The sequence below is a fragment of the Buceros rhinoceros genome, unplaced genomic scaffold (assembly GCF_000710305.1).
Source record: "Buceros rhinoceros silvestris isolate BGI_N320 unplaced genomic scaffold, ASM71030v1 scaffold18220, whole genome shotgun sequence".
Classification (NCBI taxonomy): Eukaryota; Metazoa; Chordata; class Aves; order Bucerotiformes; family Bucerotidae; genus Buceros; species Buceros rhinoceros.
Window position 1 is genome coordinate 26,726 of NW_010388111.1, and position 24,502 is coordinate 51,227.

At 39.4% G+C, this 24,502-nt stretch overlaps 1 protein-coding gene across 1 annotated transcript in view; it reads right to left on the minus strand.

Annotated features, from left to right (window-relative positions):
- GFRA1 (GDNF family receptor alpha 1) overlaps positions 1 to 24,502 on the minus strand; it is a 54,401-nt gene that overhangs the window by 10,864 nt on the left and 19,035 nt on the right. The window contains exons 4-5 of the mRNA XM_010144951.1: positions 20,871 to 21,005; positions 16,374 to 16,552 (exon numbers count right to left, since the gene is read on the minus strand). Coding sequence (XP_010143253.1) covers positions 16,374 to 16,552; positions 20,871 to 21,005 — 314 coding nt within the window. The remainder of the gene's footprint in view (positions 1 to 16,373; positions 16,553 to 20,870; positions 21,006 to 24,502) is intronic.

A 24,502-nucleotide genomic window follows, 5' to 3' on the forward strand; every position in this document is an offset into this window, starting at 1 on the left:
ATTACTGGGCTGCGTGGTGCACTGGAGTGTGGTGTCAACACTCCTGAGCAGCTGTCAGCCACGGCTACGAGGGGAGTAAAAGCAGCTCAGCCAGAACAGCACAGGCTGGCAGTGCACTAACGAGCACCATGCAGTGCCTCTACACCGCACCTCGCACCGCCCCGCATGCCTCGGCTGGAGAGTGGCTGCGATGTGCTGCTCTGCGTAGGCAGCCGTGCGCTACGCCCGCTACTCACAGGCACGTTCTCCTTCGCACCGAGCAGATGACAGGACGGTGTGAGGCTGCGACTCTGCTAAGAACTTGGGGGCTTCCCAAGCTGAAAGCAGAGTTGCAGGGAAGGAGCTCAGCAGGGATGCTCGCTGCATCGGTCGGCCTCGTGAGACATCCAGCTCTGAGCCTTCAGTTGGTGGAAGAGATTAAGAAAACAAGGTCACGCATTGCCTCTGCGCTTGGGCAGCAGGACCAGGGGAGGCGTCCTCTGGTTCTGCAGCTAGAAGCAAAGATCAGGCAAGCTTGCTTGAACACCAGCCTGCATGGGGCCTTGAGCGCTGAGCATTACCTTCTGTTTGTGCTACGCCAACCTTAAGCAACTGGTATTATTGCTGGTCTCTTGAGCACTCCATTGGCTCATAAATTTTAAAAGGGACAGGAAAAGAATGGCCATGAACATTTGCTTTTGGTTAAGTGACTAAAAACATGTAAGACTTTTCACTAACCATGTATGTATGCACATGTGTGTTGCAAGTACTAGTGTGGCTACACACAGAAAGAAAACACAGAAAACCTTAAAAGGGTTTCGGAAACACTTCAGGTAACAAGTGCCATCACTTCAATTACAGGGAGGCAAAAGCAAAGGCTGCAGATACTCACTTTGCACAGAAAGGTAGAAGAAACTAGCCACTTTGTTGATCCCCCAACATCCAGCTATGCTGTCCCCTCCTCAGTTTTATTCACACATTTCAAGCCCAATATATTAGTTTCCTTCTATCCGCAGTTGTGTGGCTATGCCTGTACCCGAGTTCCATTAAATCATGACATGATTTAGAGACTGTTTTTCTTCTTTTCTTTTAAAGTAATTCAATTTTGAACAGCTGTGATTTGGATTTATTTGTGATTTTTGCATTTTTTACATAATCTGCTCTCCAGAAGTGCCACTGAAATAAAAAATTAAAGCATTTTCTCCCTGTTCCTCTAATCCTTTAGCTGAATTCTGCAGGTGCACAGATGTATCCTCAGAACTGGCAGGGCTGAAATTGTACTGAACTTGCTGCAGTACTTCCCTCAGTATCCATGTTCCTTTCTAGCACTGAAAATACCATTCAGAATAAAAACATCAGATTCTTTTTTTAAATAATGCAATCATCAGATTTACCAAGAAGAGTCTATAACAAAAACAGGTTAAGACATACCATGGTTTTGACAGGCAGTTAGACCTCAAGAATTCAGCCAGAGCCACACACATGAAAAATTTCACCCTAATAGTTAATGTTTTGGCACAGTTCTAAGTCACTGAACACAGGATTTCTTTAATGTTAGATCTAAGATAACTTTAAGCATAGCTGCTAGCAATGTCTGTCATAATCTATTTTTATTTTCATTAGAATACATGCCTCTATCCTTTCGCAGAAAGGTATTCAAAGTCACTGTTAGTATTCCTAATTAATAAATTCCATCAACATTTTAATTTCTAGAAGTGAATTAACATCATACAATTTTGATTGTTGGATTTTATTGTCTAGGACAAGCATATGTTTCATCAGATTTAAGTTATGACTGAAACATAAATAAACATCGAGTTGGTCTTCTCCACTAGCTAAGCTAGACCTCAGTTTGTCTGTCAGCTTCCTAAACATTATTAAAAGGTCCTTGTCGTTTGGATCTTAAAACTCAACAGTTGTGTGAAATTTTGATGCAGCATCCTACATTCATTCTTCCCCTGATGAAATGAGCGAAGAAGAGAGAAAAAAATCATTCCTTCTCAAAAACACCGGGAATGAAATCCTAAAATGAATTCTCTTTAATGGGCTACGCTATAGTGGACTATACTTTAACAGATGATAATATAGTGGCCTTCCTCATATCCATTATTTACACATGAACGATGCTCTTGCACCTCACGCACAGTTACACTGTAGTTAATGAAGCTATTCAAATAAGCAGAGGAACTCTCGTGTAAGAGGAGTTTGCAGAATCACGACCTTATTAGAAAGGTGCCTTCTTCTTTACTGCCCTGATCCCACTGCACCAATGGGAATTCTTCCACTGGCCAGGCGCAGCAAGTCAAAATGAAAAGTAACTTCCTAATATCATCTGCAGATATGGCCTCAAATTTGAGCTCACTAAGAAGTACTGAGAATTTTTTTTCATCACTGAAACAATTTCTTGGACACAAAAACTACTGTGAATGCTAGATGTTGAACAATTATAACCCTATTAGAACAAATCTGAGCCTATAATGACCAGATTAGGTAAATAACTATCAGACTATGCAAAAATGTATTCACAGGATATGATCCTGCTTTGTTTCATTGCACAAATTATTCACAGAAGGACAGAAGGCTTACATTTATGTTTACGTTTTATAAGCCAGAAAAAACAAATGGACAAATGCTAATAAGGCAAGTAACAGAGATCAACAGGACAACTTTGGGTAGATTTTGTAAGGCTTCCATACCAAACTGGAAGAAGCTTTTGAAGATTTATCGTGACTAGTTTGCCAAGTTTTTGAAGTATTATGTTGTGGCAGATTGGATAGTTCAGGGGATTATTAATGGGATATACAGCCTTATATTCTGAGGTAGCTAGTTTAATCTAGCTCAGGTCAATACTGACAACTATTCTGTAGTATTTTTGAAACGAGGAGGTGGTTCTGGAGCACTTCTTCTCTTAAGAGGACAGCTTCAATGCAGAGAAGTGGCTCTAATTTGCACCTCAGGCAGTGCACTTCATCAAAGAGACTGAGAAATTAATGGGATATAGGTTTATAACATCGCAAAGCACTTGGGATGTTTCTCCACACCATTCATTTCCATTTCTGGGAGATGAGCTGCTCTGTTAAAAAGGGACAGTCCTCCTGTATCCTCAGGTTTTTCTAATTCCATTGCAAACTCTACAAGAAAAATCTTGAAGGTGCCCTATGCTACGAAATTTTAACATCCTTTAGTGGGACTCAAGAGAGACATTAGAAGGTTTCACCTAGAAAAACATCTTGAGAGTGCTATCCGAAGAGAATCTTGATTGATGGTAGTTGGCAACAAATATTTCCCTGAGTGCATAACAGTTTTATTAATAGTTCTGGACTGAGCTGAGGCAAGTAGAAAACAGACCAAGTGAGGGGTGTATTTTGTGATCTGCCTTCTCAGATGCATCTAATACTCACAAGCATCAGCTTTGTCTTACTAGCAAGTTTCAGTGTCTATATGTTGTTGTCAAGTTTCTAGAGAGGAAGCATTAAAAAAAAAATTATATCTGGGTGTGTGGCAACTATGGCAACAATATGGCTTCTTAAGTTACTCCTACCTCCAGACCAGGGGGTGGAAAGTTAGAACTAAGACAGCATTACTAGAGGTGAGGGATGAGCATAATGCAGACTGTGTCCACTGTATATTAACATACACATACTGTACATGCGGGCTGTATATACACACCAACACTGATACTACGCTAGTGCACTGAGCTGTCCCAGTGCAAAGCGAATTTACTGGGTTTAAGAGATGCCATGTTCAGTGGCCAGAAAGGCACTAGCCTCTCTAGTAGCTGCGAACAGCATCCTTAAAGGGCATCTGGGCTATCACTGTGCTGCTCACACTCAGTGACCACTTGAATAGCATAGGACATCACATTTCTGATACGATGTGCTGTATAGATGAATGTCACTGCACTACAACAGGCTTTGTACATCACAAAAGGCAGCAGATGATGAACGAGGACTTGCAGAGCACATATGAGCAGATGTGTCTCACTGGCTTGTAGATTATTTGGAGCTGCAGCTTTGCCAGTTGCTCTCTTTAAATGTTCATGAAACACCAGAGTCCAGTCCCCTGTTACACCGACATGAGCCAACGTGACTTATATTTTAGGGGCTGTCCCTGTGATGTGGACCCAGGATGACCAGTTCAGCTGCCAAAGAGCAGAGCTCTCTCCCTATGGGCGCTTACCGAACAGCGGTACTGCTACCAAATACAGCATTGTATCTGCGCCATCAGCCTAAGGTGAAAAGCCTCTGCTTAATTAATGATTCATAACTACCCTCATTAAGCTGTTCTCTGAGCATAGACCGGGTGTGTTTTTTATCTAAACATTCTCTGTTGTGCCTGTAATAACTGAACTTCTCATCTGCAAATAACTGTGGCTGAATCCGTAGGAATAATCAGGAAACCTTGATCAGAAGTAACAGGGGTTAGGCAGACTCTTGAGGAGACCATGATTCTGCAAATAGGTGCAAGAATTTGTCAAAGTAATTAAGTTCAAAATCAGTATGAAAAAAGGGACAATTTTTCCTTCTGAATTTGCATTTGACTTCTGAAATTGTACACAGACACTTAGTTCCCTGCAGGAACAGATCCCTAAATTAGCCCTCAGAACCAGATAATTACAAAGCCTATTGGCTGAAGTGCACAGAACAGCATACTGACATAGAATTCATTATAAATTGGTCTTCAAGAATTTAACTTGGGTACATGCAACTGTTAATGCACTACTTTTTCTAGAGGAGGGCAAACTATTGCAAAAATCCACACTAAACACTGTTGATCAGAAAAGTTCTGATCAAACCACGTTTTTACATTTGTGCAGACACAAATTTAGGAACGGGTGCTTTATAAGCCCACTTATCCAACTCTCTGCACAAATTAGGTACTTGTGACTGCAGGGAGCTATTCAGATCCTACCTGGCACTCATCTTACCTGCCACATACATAACAAATTTGAATGCACACATTTCAAATCTGAGCATGAATTCAGTACATCCAAATGTTTATGTGCATGAGGTAATGCATCTCTAGCCTTGAATTAAAGGTAACTTGAGGCTTCTGAAAATGACAATCTGGAAAAATAAAGTAGTACCATGTAACGCAGTATTTAGTAAATTACTGCCCTGAATACCTAATTCTGTTTTAAGAAAGACATGAGGGAGGGTAATCCTGTAATTCTTTAGGACACATGCTGAGTGAACCTATGAAAAAATATCCTGCATTATGCACAACAGTCAGTCTGTTTACTTGTGGCTCACAGAAAGAGCTAAGCCGCAGGAGGGCTTAACATGAAGTGGGACTGTTAGGCCACGTCCACTGATTAGAACTACAATTTGGTGTAAAATAGTTAGGCTGTCCTCTGAAGTAAAGATTAAAATTAACATTTTGAAGTCCTATTGATTTCAAAGGGAAGGAACTGAAATAGATGACAGAGTCTCGTGTTCTGGAACTCAACAGCAAGTTGAAAAATGCTGTAAAGTAGATGGTTTGAGGGTAACATAGAGATCTATTATTCAGGTATGACAGCTGACTAGGAGTCACAGGCATATAAAGTAAGAAGGAGGAAAAGGGTGTGATTTATTTCCAGTATCTGGTTACTAATATACAGTGAAGACTGTAAGTAAAATAAGCAGACAGGTTGAAAACAGAACCAAATATATACTTATGTTTTTTTTAAGAATGTAAGTTAACTAATTTGGTTAAAAGACTATGTTTCATTTTCTATCCTATAAACTTGGTTTGACTACTCGAAACATTTGAGCATGCTATGGAAAAGGTTCCAAATTTTAGCTCTTCAACAGTATATTACTTTCGCAGCTGTGCTGCCTTATCACCCCTGTATAATTTAGAATGACTATTTATTATTGTATTCTAATTTCCATTGGGCTTTTCTATATTTCATTTGTTGCTGGTTACAAGGAAGAAACTATTCCTAAAAATTCTTCTTTATTATTTACTGAAATGCTTTTGCTCCTGTCTGCCACACAGTAACCGAGAGCTTGGGTAGTTTATCTTTTAAGAACATTAGTTTATGGGTTACATAAAAATATCAAAGAATGATGGATATATCTGTAAGGAGTAACTGATAATTACAACTAACACTTAAGGATAATTGCAATGTACACAACTATGGAGTTACTCCATTTTTCCAAGTGTATAAACAAAAGCAGAATTTGATGAGGCTGTGTGATTGCCTCTTTAGCCTCAAATGACTTTATACGCATAAACATACTTCATGTACTTGGGTTTGCTGCTGGCAGAGGAAGACAATGTATCCTCTATACTCCCGGATAAGGAAGTAGGGTTGCCTCAGACTTTTTTCCCCAATCAAATTACAGACCTATTCCAACCTCTTAATTCCACTCCAGTATGGCCACAACCCCCTGTCTCTTCCACCTTCCCCACTGTAGCTTCCAAGGCAGCCAAGCCAGTGACAGCACGGTGACTCCTCCTGTGCCACATGGGTTCAACATCCCTCCTGCTCACTCCTGTGCAGTCTCTTCTTCCCCCTGAATCTGCATTTAACAATTACCTCATTAGAGGGAATAAAGAAAAATGTATACTGCTAAATTTCATACCAGAGTAAGTCTATGATGCAGCTAAGTGCCCAAAGATTACAGAACAGATATGCAAGAAGAAAGGACAAAGAAAAAAAAAAAGAAAAAAAAAAAAAGAAAAAGCCAGATAGGTTAAGGATCTAATAAAGACTAATGGTTAACTGGAAGTGAGGTTTCAGAGACAGTGTAGATATGCCAGTAAATGGAGACTAATAGTCTAACTCACGTCATGTAAATAGGCAGAACTAGTCTTGGTTATCGTTTCCTGGAGGGGAACTTCCCATGATAAAATAGTGTATTTCCTGAATTTCTCTTATTTCCAATAGGGAGGGTTTTCAAAAGAACAGGAAGGTGTTTAAAAAGACCTTTGCATTTAGAGTTGCTATTTGTGTGAAAGTTTAAGGGAATCTATCTCTCTAAAAGCAGTGTGATTTTCTTTGCCAGTACTGCAGAGATATTTAGACCTCCAGAGGAAAGGTTACAGTTCTGCACCAGGGAAAGTAATGTTGCCATGAGACTGAGCGTAAGAGGATGAACAAAGCTGCCTCATCCACTTCCACAATTGGCACGTTCTGCAAGATGCATAAAAAGACAGAATGTGGTAAATGCCTTCAAGCCCATTTTCATCCAGTGAGTAACATCAGGTTTGTCTTTCTATTTCTCTGAGTACTGGAGAACTCAAATTCATAGTCCTTCCTCAAATGCTTTCACTCTACTCTCTTCTTCATAATGATTCAGCTAAAACCAGCAACAAAACAATTCAAACACTTGAAACTACTAAGAAATAGACAATTGAACATGTGCACAAGGCTCTTGAGACTTGTGAAGAACTTTCATCATGGCTTGGCTTCATGAGCGAAGATCTGGGAAGGGCTTTTCCCATGCTTACTGCAAGCAATTTTGGCTGTTAACAGCTCAGGACCTACTACAATGAGGCAGCGGCATCTGTATACTACCCAGTTCTTACCTTCTTTAAAATTATTGTGGTCTGCAAATACATCAGGCAGAGCTGTGAGCATAAGCCAGTGAACAGCAACTGACACTTTGCTGTAGCAGCAGACAAAGTAGTATCAATCACTTGTCCCAAACAACAGCATAGGTTTGATGTGCTCTAGGAAACAGCGAGTCTATGCAAGCTATGTGTTGATCATCAAGAAGCACAAAGGTGTCCAGAAGCATCTGCAACAAGCAGACTGCAAGAGCGAACAAGGGTGAAAGGAAATTGCAGAATTAATAGCGCAGTTTGAATGCAGTAGTCATCTCTCAGCTCTTCTTCACCCACTTATATACCCAAGGACTCATAAAAATACTACGGAACAAAGATTTTGGGAGAAGACCCTGGGATGGGCAGCCCCACAAGCCTCCTCCAGGATCTGGGACCATCTCTTCAATCTCTGGGGATTTCAGGGAGCAGGACAAGAGGTAAGGCAAACCTCATGACCCTGCACCAGGACTGTGCGCAACACATCAGGGTTCCTCTCCGGGAGCGAGCCTTCTCCCCCACGGAAAAAGGAGGTTGTCCAACGAATTGCTATGCTGCTCCCCGGTCTTCTCACCACTCTTCAACAACACCCCCGTCCCCCCCAAGAAGGCTGTAAAACTATGACTGTATTAATCTGTGGTTAAAATGCCTCACTATCCAAAATTACTTAGCCTCCACACTGTCATTTGTCTTAAACCATCACACTACAGAACAAAAACATCAATACCTGCTTTAGTGTTCAAAAATACACTTAAATTATAAAAGCCTTGTGAAATCCTTTTGCTTGCCTGCTATATAACAATTCTTTGCAAAAATGGAAGAATTGATAAAGAAAGATTTTGGTAAATTTTGATCTATTCTGGCAATCACCGAGCTCTTTTCACACTTCAGAAAGAAACACCTCTGTATCGACAGCTGTATCAGTTACCTTTGATAGTACCAGTCTTTTACTTTGGTTTTCCTCGTGTATCACTGTGGATATACTTTTTGAGGATAACATAGTGCATTAACATAGTTTATAACAATAAAATATTTATTGTTTCTAGAGCACTCTAATACACTATGTGATTTTCAGAATAAATAAAGGCTACAAGGTGATACCTTATCTTAACTGAAGATAACTGTAATCCATTTCATTCTTAAGATCAGGAGTAGCTTTTAATTACGAGCCTGTGGGATAGCTGGGATGATGGGATTCTGGTCTGTAAGTAGGACTCCAGTTAAAACAAAAAAGTACTAACGATTTCAAGGATTCTATTCTTGTTCTCCGTTCCATTAGAATCCTGGTGGCATGATAGCTTTTGCCTGCGCTTGCTTTGCAGCGGGGTCAGCCTGCTGGCATAACCAGAGCTACTTCCACTTGAACAAGAATAAATGGAAGCAGAGTCATGGCTAAAACCTAATATTTGCTAACACCAAACAATATGTCTTAAACAAAGCACTTTGTCAAGTCCCATAAATGCACAATATATTATGAACTATGCTTCCAAAGACTATATGATTAAACATCTACCATCGCAACGCAATGACCTAGAATTTTTATTAGTAGTAGCTATGCCTTAAAATTAAATTATAATACTGTACTCCCTTTCATGGCTGTTTTTTTCAGGCTACAGTGAGCTATCTGTTTTAAAAGGGAAATACATGATGGACTAAGATTTGATTGAGAACTGAAGTTGGCTGATGTGAGGAATACCCTTAATATGATGAAGAACTAGATAAAGTAATAGCATGGGCTATTAATAGTTTGATTTGGCTTATCTGATGTGATCCGATTTTCTGATTCTGGTTTATTCTAGCACTTTGTATTTTTGTGGGTATTCCTGTAAGAGGATACTGAAGTGAAATGTAGAAACAACTGTGGCTTAGGGGAACACTGCAAATGCTACATCTGCTTTTAGTAGTAATAATTTGGAAAATTCTTTCTGAGGATAAGAGCTATAATCTGTCCACAGAAATTTCAATTTTCTGTAAAGGTGTGTAGTACATTTTAATAAAGTTGCATTTTTCTAAGTCATTAAATTGGTTTTTAGTAACCTCATACTCATTTTCAATTGAACAATTATTAAACTATAAAACAAAATTGCCTGATTCCTAAAACTGTAGTCTGGAGTTTTACAGTCTGCTATAAAGAGCCATATTATTATAATACACTAAAGATGTGCAGACTATTAAAACTTTTTTTTTAAATGAACTGTAAAATATTTTATCATTGATGAAATAATTCTAAAGTATTTTGCTCTCTGGCAGTACACACGCACAATATTGCAGTATAATGACAAGCATGCTAATGAAAGAAACATAATTTAAACTGTAATTCTAATATGCAAAATAAACCATTTTGCTGAAGTTTATTACACCTGACTTCCAACATTGAAAATGTTTCATCAGATCACTAAATACAAGGTCCAGTCTTACGGAGAGCTCCACATGCTGAAGAGCCTGGATGTCAACCAGTGCATGTCTGTGTAGCTCTGATGGTAACGACAGAGCTGTGCTGACTTACACCGCCAGAGAGTTTTAGCCTGTGCTTTAGGTCACAAGTTGTGACTGATCTTGCAAGGGGGCCTGATGTTCAACTAAGAAGTTCAACCAAGGTTGGTAAATGAGAACAATTTCCTACTGACAGCTGATGTTTCATAGCAATGCTGACACTAATGATACATCTGAGCCTATAGACTATGATACTTGGCTACATCCTCAAACTGTTCTCTGATGTCCAAAAGACAGGAAAAAGACTCTCTGCACTTAATCAGCTGTATTAATCTTTAACTTCTGCAGGATTTCAGTGAGCTTGAAAACAATCTATCTTGCACAGTCCTGAAATTCTTTGGCAAAGATGGTGAAGAACCAAGCACAGCCTTGCTCCAGGTGGAGGCAGTGTACGTGATCACACCATTAGCACTGTGCATGTGTATGTTCACTGCAAAGCAGCCTTTTGCCGCTGAGGTCCACCGTTTGCATAGTAATGCACGTGGATTGCTGATTGCTTTCCTGCCTATGAACACCGAGATTGCCACGCAGACTGAAAACCCAAACCTGTCCCTCGCTCACGGTGACCTGACCGTTCTGTCTGAAAGGCGCAAAAGTCTCAGGGAATTTTATACACCCATACTTTCTGAGGATCCACTCCAGCATGGTGCTAAAGTAAACAAGGACTAACTTCATGGAACTCCATGTCAGTGAAATCAATGGCAAAGCAGTCTCCGTTTTGGTAAAACAGAATTTTGTTCAGACCTCCCCAGATTAGAAGTATACGATTAAAGATGAAACTTTAAATTATCCCTGGCTGTCAGATTTTAATCTGAACATGCAAAGCAAACAAGACTCAATTAGGTACAACAGAATTGCTGCTGAAGTGAATTAAAGATGTTGCTTTTTCAAAAGAAAAGCTGCCAATAGGTGTTCTTTAAATCACTTGTACCAGCAGGCTGACCCCATTATGTCAGCTAATCCTGGCAATACAGGAGGTAAATTTAAATCTTTTCATATGGCACAGCATTGGGAGTTTTATATTCCTGTCCAGCTTTTTCCCCAGACTGTAACTTTTTGTGTAGTTGCAATGCCCAGAGGAAGAGGTCCAAGTACGACTTCTGAGGGACAGAGCAGGCACGGCATTTGAAAGGACAGCGCTTATTTTTCACAGAATGAAAGACCACAGGCTTTCATTTTTGTGAAGTGATGGGAGAAAGAGGGTGTCAGACATATGGGCAAGTTAATACTCAGGGGATAAATCAAGTTCCCTTTGTCCCTATTCCAGCATACCGTCTCAGCAGTTGTACTATCCCCCGCCAAGAACACCACACCTACGTACTGCCTGTGTTTCCTGCTTAGGATCACCCACCACCCAATTAACAGCCCATGAAGCTCCACACCTGCTATGTCTTGATCCTCAGAACACGAAACTGAAGCTTTTAACCCTCTCCAACCACCTACGCAATGCTTTTTAATAACAATATTTAGCACTCAGGAAGCTACATTAAATAATTACAGACAGTTCTTCAAACATCAGATTAGCAGATCCTTACACAGTGTTAAAGATCTGCAACAGATAGATCCACAAGTGAAGAGCACAATAATCTTCAGTCTGAGTCATCTGTAAGTCCTGATCTCCTCAGAGATCTGTGAGCCCCATTTCCTGTTTTTGTCCTAGACTCGCCATAATGACATTTTTTTAATTCCCAAGTCTGTGTGCAATGATGTAAATTTGTGGAAGAACAGCTTGCAATATGACCCACATCTGCTCTAAGCACTCACTAATCTTACATGCAAATAGAAAACAATTGACACATTTAAGTATCTAGATGTCCCTCTTCTTCCTTTCTCCTATCTCATAATTTTTTAATTTTGCTGCTGAGAGTACAAAGACATTCACATCCCGGAATCGACTGAAAAGAGCCTGACTTCCGTCTAAAGGGCCGTGTACCTCAATTACAAGTGTCCACTGCTTAAACTTCTTCAAAAGCACAAAAACCTTGAATTCCCTCTGAATGCTGAACAGAGGTTAAATACAGCAAGACATTTATAATAAAAGTGGGAAAACAAAGTCTAGAACTAGCTAGGGAGGTAATAGATTTCAATGCATAAATTTAGACTTAAATGTCCTTCACCATCTTGTCTTCTACCGTTTTTATCCTGGGCAAAATGCTCTCCAGAATATTAACACAAACCCAGAATGAAAGTCTTAGGTTTTTATTTATCTCCACTGATGACGTAGGAACAATTGGTCTAATCTAGTCTAATCTACCACTTGAAGTTTATTTCATTATCATCATTCAGTTCCATACGTGTCTTCTAAATGCAGAAGCAGCATTTTTCTTGAAGAATACACAGCGTGAGTACACATCCAAACCTATTCTTCTGTCCCTTTCAAATAATCCAACGTGACGGTTCAAGCAGTGGTGGTAGAACATCAGACTGAAAGACCATAACCATTTTTTGACTGGTGTACTGCACACGAGTTCCGATTGAGAAAAAAGGACAAACAAATATGTCAGTTAAACAGAAAACATTAGAGCAAAGCTATCAGAGAAAAAGATAGGGATGGCAATTACTTAATAAAATATGCCTGCATAAGGAGCATGCCATTGACATTCATCTTCCTTTTTGTTCACAGTATTCTACAAATTACCTTTATGCGGTGCTGAGGATCCTTTGCAGATGTCAAGCACCTCAGAAAATACATGAATTTAGCATTTTATATAAAGCTAACTGCTATTTACTCTCTGTGTTCAGCAAACTTTGTTAGAAGCCAGGTTTATAAAGGAGTTTATAGGATGCTTGACGGAGTTAAGCATCTTCCTGGCAAAGATGGAGTGCTGATTTAATTTAGGGATAGAAAAAAAAGTATATAACAAAAATCCATGCATACATAAACACAAAATAAGCATGTATCAGAATTCAACATTTCTCTGTCTCTATTTGAAATAATACCACCATAACAGGAGAACTGCAAATTCTTGTAGCAATGCTAAATTGAAATTAAGAGCAGCATAACTGAAACAAAAATTATTTGGAAAGTCCAAACCTTCAACAGGTATTCAAAATAAATACTGAGCTAGGTAAACAGAGTAGCTCATGTTTTCTTTCAGCATTCACAACCCTTCTGATTTCCAGGTTTGCATGCGTGTAGGAGAACATGGCACAGCGACAAAGTCATTAGTGTGTTCTTGCTTTTCACACAACCACTCTGAACAAGTCAGAAACACATGTATCACAAATTGCTCAGTTAGTGACAGGCTGGGTTAGTGCCCTGTATTTTACCGCCCCAGGAGGTTAGTATTTGTTCATTTCTATGGCAATTTATCCTAATCAATCACTTCCTGCTCTTTCTTCCCTTACTGTATTTATTTCTATGGCAATTTATACTAATCAATCACTTCCTGCTCTTCCTTCAATGTATTTTTGAACCCCCTAACTAGGATATGCAGCCTTGTAGCATCTTGGTGATCATTTCCTTATTCCCTCTCTGCCACTGTCTTTTTGTGCTGAGACTAATGCTTTTAATTCTACTTTTCACAGCGTTTAGGCTATATTGCCTTTCCGAAACCTTTCAGCTCAACGGCTAAGCGTATAACAAAGCCCTTCAGATCGCTTTTGGTTGCACTGGTTCATGTTTTGAAAATACTGCAAAGGCATATTTTTCATGGGAGGAGAGACTTGGAATGAATACACTTCTCCAAGTGTGATATGAATGCCTCCAGTTCTTTTGTAAAATTTGCAGCGAGAGTTCAGTCTCACAAGCAAAGCAGCACCATACTGTCCAACAAACTCAGGTTTCTTTTTTAAAAAGTGTGGGCTTGTTTTGGCTGTATTCGTAAGTAACTTTTTGAAAAATGCATTAAAATGTAAGACCTTTGTTCTTTGTGTTTCCGTTCTGACACAAGGAAGTAGCATGCACCAGAATGTTGCACTTCACAAGAATAAAACTGCTTGATTCATGTAGCTTCAGTGACCTTTTCATCATCATCATGCCTTGGCTTCGCAAACGAAGATCTGGGAAGGGCTTCTCCCACTCTCTCTGCAGGCGATGAGTGCACCCTTCAGGCCTGCGCGGTGGATTTTTTAGGTGAGGCGCAGTGTGCGCGGAACTGGCTCCACCCTTTACACCTGAGGTTCATCTGCCAGGGCCTAGCGAGCTTGGACGGTGACAGCGAAGTCCTCGGGTCGTAGGTTTGGTTAGAGTGTCCTTCTCTTAGATGGAGCCTTACAAGGCTAAACGAGCTCCATCTGTCCAGGTTTGGAGTCAGAGTTGTCCTTCTCCTAGGATGGCTGCCCAAAGGCTAGTGAGCCCATCCTGCCCGTGGATACACTTTGTCTGACCCTTCAGTTGAGACCTGTCTGGCCTGGGAGACCCCACCGGAGGCACATGCCACCACCAGCACAGCTCTCAACCTCACAAGGGCACGCAAGCTCCCTCCCCATGACAAGGGGGTGCCCGTGAAAGAGTCGCTGCTCTACCTCCGGACATCACAGACCCGGGCATGGGGCAGCCGGGGCCTGCCAAGAACGGGAGTCCTGGAGGACCAGTGACCTTTTAGTGCAGACTTATCTATAGTTTCAACAGAACAGCAGGGATCATTTATTTAAAGGAAGCTATTTTCCCTATAGAGCTCTACTTCTTGTGTCAAGTGTATCAGGGGCACACCTGAAGTCATAATGTAGCTTAAACCAGTGCTGATGAACTCATCTGGGACGTGACTTCAAAACGTCAGAGAAAAATTTAATTCATTTTCAAAATACTGGAACATCTATTCAGGCCTGAGGAACATTTGCAAATCAAATGGAATCCGATGGGATTTGCGATCACTTGCCATTTCTTCAGTTCATTATTTATTATGTGTACTTGGTAGCATCTGGAGGCCTTACTCTACAGGGGACTGCACAAACACTGAAGGAAAATGTGGTATCTCTCCCTTAAAACAATTTTTTAATATAGTGTGAAGTGAACTAATAACATCCCACCAATGTCTTGCTTCAAATGCAAGTTATCTCAAGTTTCAGGTTCAAAAGGTTATGTTTCTTTTTAGTGTATTCTATTTGGACAAATGACTACTGCAAATAGAAATATATGCCTACAACTATCTCCATCTCATCAAGAACTTACAAAGCTTAACTAATAAATGAACGCATAGATATGAAAACTAAAATAAAACCAGAAGGACCTAGATTCAACACCATCTACCATTAACACCATTTACTCTGTGATGCTGTAATATTAATAAATGTTAATTCATATACAATTTGCCCATGCGAAATAAATGGAGAAACTAGAAAAGGATGAAGGTGAGTGTACGAAATATTAAGAAGCAAAACGCATTTCTGAGTGATATGAACTGCCCATTTTAGTGAACCTGGAAACTTTGATACAGTTCAATACGAAGAATACAAAATCAATTTTCTTGTGAGTGAAATGTGAATGCTACAAGTGTGGAGGAGTTTGGGAATCCAGAAAAAAAAGTATCTTAATACCAGATGAGATCTTAAAACTTGGATACTTTCATTTATGTCACATAGCAATTTCCTCCTGCAAAGACAAAAATAAACAGGCCAAGCTGATCTATCCCTGACCTAATTTTGCATTTAAACCAACAGAAATGTTTATAACGCCAGATTCTAATCCAGCCTAAGGATGTTTTCAGCTTATATTTCCTATTACCTCTTTCCTGCCTTGATTTTGCAGTTGTCTCCTACCCAAGTTCTTTGAACTTTCTAAGAGGTGCATATACTGCCTTCAGCAAGTGATGAGCCTCTTTATATCCAGAATCAATGACGCACCATGAATAGCCTAACTGAAGTGTCAAAGAAAACTGCTACAGCCATTGGCCAAAATCACATCAGACCCTTGACCCCAGTTCAGGGAAGCACCCGATTCAAAACAGCATCTTTGTCCAGCTTATCCATGTAGTTTGCAGCACCACATATTCTTTAATATCCAAACCTACTCAGCCAAAAAAATCTCTTGAGTTTACTGCCAACAAAATAAGGAAGGCAGCAGGACATGCTATCTGACATTAAGAGTCCCCTCTGAGTCTGGATTACTCAAGGGATTAATTTAATCTGACATAGCCTGGCAGGGTTTGGAGAATGACGCATTCATACCCCAACCTGTGATAACAAATTAAATACTCTGCCTTACTTCTGAGCCAGAGAGGCAATAAAGTCCTCTTTGAAATACGCATGGTTTTGCTTTACAACAAGTGTGTCTGATATTTTACAGTATATCCAGCATGTAACTACAACATGGGAATAAAGAGACATTCCATTACAAACAGGCAACTGTTTCTGCAGCAGCAGACTACTCTGCATACGTGTCCACCAAAGACTCTCATCTCTACAGCGCAAGTACAAGACTCTCTTACCTGCAGGTTTGCACATGCTGGTGAATCGTTGTGGGTGGGTATTTCGTTGTTGGTGGTCTCTGAACCTGTGTTTTTAAGTCTGGCAGCTGTGGTAGTTGTGGCTGTAGTGGTCTGTACTGGTAAAATTGGCTGCCACACGTTCACATCAGTACCGTTGCCGAAGGCCTGAATTGCATTTTCTGCAAAAATAAATTACAGGCAATTTTCTGTTTCTAAACAAATGGCAGAAAGCAGAACTGACTTTTTAATCATCATCATCATTATTATTCCACTGAAAATGTGTATCTATAGAAACTCAGTTTTTATGCTGAAAAATGTGTCTTAATTTTGAACATATCAGAAACATGAACGGAGAGTCTGGGGTCACATAATTATCTGGTGCAGCCTCTTCTTTGCAATGTTCCAAGTAATTCTTGACAGGAAGTCTAGGACTTTGTGTAATCATATTTGTTACCATCCAAAAGCCTCAAAAAATTACTTTCAGGATATAAAATACAGTTTGAGTGTTATATCCTAATACAGGCAGGTGATGTTACACAGCAAACTAAAAAAAGAGAGCAAGCAAAATATTAATTTATTTCTACAGCTTGCTGTAGTAAAACTAACATGCCTATAACTACAAAATGGTTTAACTAAGACAATCTTTTCCTTACAGTTTACAATCAAAATCTGCATAATTAGGCGAGGGAAGCATAGTTAAACTAAAACTTTAGAATATAAAAGTTAAAAAGCTTATCACAGTTTCATGGGATTAAAGAGTGTGTTTATGGCAAGAGTAAATTGGTTGGGTTTTTTATAAACAAACAGAAAAACAGTTTTTAATCAGGTCTTCGGGGATTCAACATGGATTTAGGGATTTCTTATTTCAAATTCTTTGTGCAAGAAATCAAACAATTTCACTGGGGACTAATATGTGGAAGTTATTCATACTTCTTCTCAGTGGTATTCCTTGTCTTATAAAATAATTTACACTTAATTCTCATCTGTAAAAAATGTATTTTATTCTGATACTAATTATTAGAACTCCAACATACAGAGAGAATAATTTGTAAAAGGCACCACAATCAGCTGGGTTGATGAAGAAAAAGTGGAAAAAATGGAATGATGTTTTTCTTGGGTTTACCTGAATAAGGCAATATAAAAAGCAAATTTTCCCATGATTTCCTAAATTAACAGTAACTCTTTGTTTCCCTTGTTGCCAGAAGGATCACAGAAATACATGCAATCTTTCCAGTTGTCTAAGTAGAAGTGGTCTTCACAATAAATTTTTAATTATCTCATACTATCATATTCAATGACCTTAACGGGTCCCTTGCAACTTGAGATATTCTGTGATAGAATCATAGAGCAGTGTGGCTTGGAAGGGACCTTCAAAGGTCACTTAGTCCAACCGCCCTGCAGCGAGCAGGGACATCTTCAACTAGACCAGGTTGCTCACAACCTCGTCCAACCTGACCTGGAATGTTTCCAGGGATGGGCATCTACCACCTCCCTGGGCAACTTGTGCCAGTGTGTCACCATCCTCACTGAAAAAATTTCTTCCTTATATCTCGTCTGAATCTCCCCTCTTTCCCCAGGGATGGGGGATCTAGAAATTCTCTGGACAATTTGTGCCAGTGTTCCACCACCGTCATTGTAAAAAAATTTCTTCCTTATATCTAGTCTAAATCTTCCCTCTTTTAGTTCAAAACCATCACCCCTTGTCCAGTTGCAACAGGCCCTGCTAAAAAGCCTGTTCTCATCTTTCTTATAAGTATCGTTCGTTCTTTCTTACAAGTATTGAAAGGCCACAATAATGTCTCCTCAGAGGCTTTTTCAGGCCAAACAATCCTGACTCTGTCAGCCTTTTCTCATTGAAGAGATGTTCCAGCCCTCATAATATTTTTATAATATTTCAAACCTATAAATTATATTTTAAATATGCATTTGATATATAATTTTCATACATATTTCAAATATATTTCAAAATACATGACTGTAAGGAGGTGCTTCAAGTGTCTAACTGCTCTAGTAAAGGTCTTTTCAATAACTTCTACTAACTAACTCACTGTTTTATGCTCTTCCTCCCACTTGCCAATTCTTATTACTGCAGTATAAGGCAGAGGTGAACAAATCCTTTGAACAGATAGGTAGATATACTGAATCCCATTCCGTTTGGTAGGAATTCCAGAGTACATAAATGAATGTCAGGACTTCTACTTTCACAGCAGCTAAAATAAAGTCTTAAGACGGATTTCCAGAATTCAAGATTGGCCAAACCCTAATAGGAGAGGCAGCAATAAGGACCACTGTCATATTACCAATAAACTTGGAACTTTCAATAAAGAAGATAAATCTATAAGCAGGGTAATACACAGCCCCATATTTTAGAGTAGAATATATTTTATTCGGGACCTGTTAATTTGGATTTTTAGTTTTCTTGAGATTGAGCCAATTTCACAGTTCTCATATAAATCCATATTCTGCAGAACAATGCTGAGATAAAGAAAAACTTTGTTTCATACATATATAAAAAGAAAAAAATGCAATGTTTGTCTTTATTGGGACTAATTATTAAAACAGACTGGAATTTTCACATCCACCTTTTGAAATCAAAAATTCCTCTCTGGTTTCAACTTAATACCTGTTGCAGAAGGCTTTTCAACTCCAGAGTGGAATTTCTATGCAAGTACATACAGAGATGCAAGGAAGACCAGGATTTCAGATGTGTATGTGGGACACGGTAAACTCAGCTTCATATCTGAGCCCCACATCAGGCACAGCACGAATGTGAGCCTGGGTCTCCTGCTTCTTGAGTCCTCTAGACCTCAGGGTACAGTCTCAGCTATTCCACTTTGCATAAATAACCAAATGGGGTTTTGAATAAATATTTAAGCTCATTTTTCCACATCTGTAAATGCCCCAAGTCACTGGTTTATTTCCCAGTTTGGAGGGGAAGTATACTTTAGCAAAAAAAAGACCAGCAAGAAACCTAGTTTCACCCCATTGTGGAAAAGTGATTTTTGTTTTGCCTAAACAAAGTGGGAGGGATTTTTAATCTCATCCAATAAACAAATGACATTTCCTCCAGACACTGGAAGGCCCATTAATGACAATAACAATTAAAAAAAATAAACGAAACTTTTTTCATTCTCTGTAAGAGAGAAAAGTTTGTTTTAAACCAGAAACATCTTTAATTTCTTCATGAAGAAAACATCTCTTACAGCTAGCATGACTATAATTTGTCTCACAGTAACCTCTAATGTCTTTGATTTGTCTTCATTAATGCTTTTATATTGACAGCAAAAGAAAGGAGACGGGATAACTCTTTTTGTATGCAAAGCTTCCCATGTCCTTCCAACAATGCTGCCCATGGAGAATCTAGAAATGGAGGTTTTCAGATCCTGTACTAAAATACAGACTGAACCCTGCGTTAACATTAGCTCAAGTATTAGGGCTGGTTGGGACAGTCTGGATCATTGAGTTCATTTGCTATTTTTGAAAAAAAAAAAAAAAAGCAACAATGTATGCTTCTTTTCACAAGCTGATGAAATATGACCTTTAAAACTGGTAAGAAGTTTTTTTTTTATACCCTCCGAACTCCTCCTGGAAGCCTATTTCTTAACTTTAGTCTGACGGTTAAAATTTTTCCAATTTTGAGCCTAAATATGTATGGCCAGTATCTCCATTTTTGAGCTTGTGCCAACGTTGTCCTCTGGATTAAGTAATCCTTTTCCCTCCCTGGGCTTGCCCCTCTAATGCAATTTCAGAGGACAATCACATATCCTTTCAACTTCTGTTCTGCTAGGCTAGGGAAGCCAAGCTCTTTTGGTCTCCTCATTTATCTGAAATTAAAACTCTGATGCACACTACACATCATCCAATTACGCTGCTCCAGGCAGACAGGAAATTTGAAAAGAGAACCTGCCAAAATTGACTCCATTGAACCATTCCAAAATTTATAATAGTCCCTAATTTAGAAGTGAGTTTGACTGAAAAGAAAAAAAATCAATAATTTAACAAAATCTTGACAATGGGTAACATCCAGACTTCTGTTAAAACCTGGCATCTGAGATCAAGTAGCCTAAAAATCCTGAAGCTTAACTATAAATTGAAAGCACAATCCAATTTATACTTACCTACAGCAAATCCTTCATATCATAAACTACACGTCTTTTCATATGAAGTTTTAAATTATACAGAAGTCCCTCAGGTGTTGCAACTTTTTGGAACAGATGCTGCCTGTTCTTAGGGTCCAAATATGATCTATGATGTAAACGTATTTCTCCGTGACACATCTTTGTTATTTGAATATTTTTCTAAGAGCTTCTCAGGTTTGCAATCTTGGCCATAAACCATAGTTAACAGGTATGTTTGCTTTTTTGTTTAATTCTTAAACCTACAGCAGCACCATCCTTACAAAGTGCAAAGAGATGACCTTGATGTATCATAACAAACAATAAAGAAGTTCCAGAAAACTGCTAAAACACATTTAAAGACATCAAATTTTGTACTCACTAAGGCATATATTGTCCCGGAAGAAATTCAGAAATTTCAGGCATTCATCTATGTCGTTACCGCTGTTGCTGCAGTCACACCACGGTGCCACGCTGAGACTGTTTGAGTCAATGTAGTTTGGTGTCATCACTGTGCCTATGACAAAGAGCCAAGTACAGTACTGTGAGCAGCCTTTGTACTGAAATATTCTTTCCATACTAAGAAGGCAGCAAATAACACTGTATGAATTGAGCTGCATTCACAATGCAGAGCCATGGCAGGGTTCTACCTTCCAGAGTGAGCAGTTCCTGGCTCGCTTTGCCCTTTGACATCCAGCCCTGTGCTGTACTTCACACCCTCAGTTGTTTGAATGCAACCACTTCAGAGACTGAAATGACCCACACAGTGAAAACCCATTCCCTGCCTCCAAAAAGGTTTATATTGCATTTCCACAGAGAGCTGCATCAGCAGAACTGACAGGTGGAAAACTGTCAGGGGAGGGATGGATTGTGAGAAGGCGGGAACCTCTTAAAAGGGCTTTGCTGCCAAATCAGACGTAAGTGGACCTATGTCCTTAGAGCTGCACTCTAAAAATCCATTATTTCTCCCTCACTTGTGTTTTTTTCTCACGATTGTTCTAACTGCAAATAAAGGGATGAAACTAGACATCCAGACCTGAGCTTCCTCCTTGAGTCCGCGGCCAGCCTAAAAAAACGTTTCTGAAACATACGGGCTAGAATAACACGAGTCATGCTGAAAGGACCCCTAATACGTCTTGGAAGAGCATTAACCCCACGGTGCTCATTAGGGACCTATCGACAGAGTGGGTTATGGTGATGAACAAAGCAAAACCATAACCAGCATGAGTAAAACAGTACAGTAAATTCTTTGCAGGTAATAAATAACTATTAATCTTGCTGTGTCACTACTTTTTCAGTACGTGGATTGTTTCATAAACATTGTCAACAACTTGCAATCACAGGTTCATTCTAACTCTATTTCAAATTCTCGGGTAAATATTCTCATATCTATATGTCAACTCAAGGCTACGACGAAAGAAATGAAACCAAAGAATGCATTTTGTGCCCTAAAAGATATACAGCAACTGTTCATCACTCATCTGGTTCAGGCAACCGTTATACCATCAGCACATAGTCAAACAAGCAGTCTCACTGAAGGCATGGCCCCAGCAGGTCAGAGAGTTTAAACATCCCTAAGGATTGAGAAGTTTGAACCTTTATTTTATTTGTCTGACTAAACAGGGAAAATTAGATGAAAAGGGGCAGGTATTCCAGACTTGCACTGATGAAAGCTCTTTCAGGAAACACATTCCTCACTTGTAATCTCCAGTTAAAGGACAGGCTATATATCATCAGGAAATACGATCACATCTCCTCAAAACTGACATCAAAGCAGTCATTAAGAAGATGGAATAGATGAAGGATAAATATTAGAGACTCAAAGGGTACACTCGCAGAGAAAATTTGGTCCACAGGTCCAGTGTCCAAAAGTCTGCAATAACACACAGGAAAGGGCTATGAAACATCAAGCTAAAAAAAGGGAACATTAGAAATAATCACAGATCACAGAATGATGTCAAATAGCCTATCAGTCACCAGGCACCGCTGGGCACTGAACAAATCAACGTGCAAACTGCTTCATACATGACGTGGAAGACAAAGCAGACAGACATTAAGGGCTGGCCTGAGAAAGGCAATAATGTACGTGAAAATGAATGCAGTCCCACTGCCAAACTCACAAAAAGCATCTTTTGTCTTGTTTTGTTCTTAAATTAGAATGCAATCCATACCTTCAACTGCTTCCAGGTTTCGACAGAAAGTGCAGTAATAACTGCTCCAAATCTACACGAGATTAGCATGTGAGTAAATAGCACGGTTCAAAATTTATTAAGTGGAGGCAGAGAATTCAGTAAAATAGGCAAATATCACTTGCACTATTAATGAAAACTTGACAGTAGATAAATAAGAAGACGAATGACGTTAAATTAAAATAAAACAAATGAAAATAACTGTCCATTATTTGTTTGATGCTTCAGTACACCATTTCAACTACGTGACATGATCTGTAGTGAGAGAAAATGAAAATCAAGAGGATTTTGCAAATGAAAAGACAGTAAGCTTCAAAACAGCAACAAAACCAGGCTAAGTAGCAAACGCTTATTGAAGGGTTAAAAAACCAGAAAGGCACTGAGGAAATTAGAAAGGTCACTGAGGTAAGACTTTCTTATCACAAAGTGGTCATAAGGCAATAAAATGGGTCAAGACAGAGGCTAAAAGTGTAACGGACACTAAGGTACGATTTTGGTTGATGAATACAGGAAAGACAGGACAAGGAATGTGTATACACCGCACACAAACTGTACATCCAGCAAAACCAGAGTGGCTGAAAGAGCAGCTAGTAGAAAATCAGTCTGTCATTTAAACCTGGGGGCAGATGTGAACCCAAGCGGATTATATGCTTGGTTTCCTGGGGTGGATTTTCGGTTTTTTTCCCTGCAACGTGTGTGCCTTCCCCTTCCCCACCCCCGCTAGCTGGCATCTTGGAAACTGAAGGACACTAACGGATCAGAGAAACCATGGTGGCTGGAGTAAAATAGGACACGTTCCATCTTCTGTGATCTAGGTATCATAGTTCTGTGATGGTCTCCACAGCAGACAGTCAGGTCTCCACATTTTAGACAAAAGCAGAATTGACCTGAACGCAGCCATGAGGTTGTTCAAACTAGAGTCAATTAAGAATGAGGAGATGGATGGTGAGTCCAGAAGGAGGCCCCCTCCTTGGGCCCAAAGCAACTCACACGAACTTTCATGGAACTCCTGGGAATCCGGGGGAAATTAGATGGATTTACTGAAGACAAGGGGAAATGCGTCAGAAATCGAACGCTAAAGCAGCTCTTGAAGTTGGCAGTTAGAGCAATACGAAACTGATGTGGGAGTGCAGATGGTCCAGATGGCTTAACTAGGCTGTACCCAAAGCACTGAATCTCAAACATGGCTGTCTCCAGGCTTATCCTACATTTAACATTTTTTATGTTTTTATTTTTTTTTTAAAAATATTAATTTATCCCTGTTACTACAAGGAGCCTGAAGTGATGAATTAAGACTTTAAAAACTCCTGCAAAATACACATATCTTTAAAATTATATACATAACACCCTGATGCAAACCTTAAAGCACCCTGTGTAGATTGTTCTCCATTTAACAGGTAAAGCACCTCATACAAAAATGACACCTTCCACAGTGAATCCTCAATTTCCTGAACAAACTATATGGAGGTGCAATTTTTGCTACATTTAATGAAATGGCTAAATGAAATAATATTTTATTTTAATGAACAATATTTTATCTTAATTAAAACACATGGAGATCCTGAAGCTCTGATGAATGACTCGATCTGTGACAGCTTCTTACCCGCAGACTATCTATCTCTTCTTTCTGTGCTTTACATATATTAAGCAGATATTTGAAAGATTGTACCTCTGGTTTCTATCTCGGAGTTTAACAGATTTGATGGTCTTCACATAATTTACTCCATTTTGATACCAGCTTGATATCAGAAGCAGGAATTTACTACCTCGGCACATGGAAGTTTAGTTTCAGTAATTTTCTTTCCTTATCAGGATTACCTTTTAC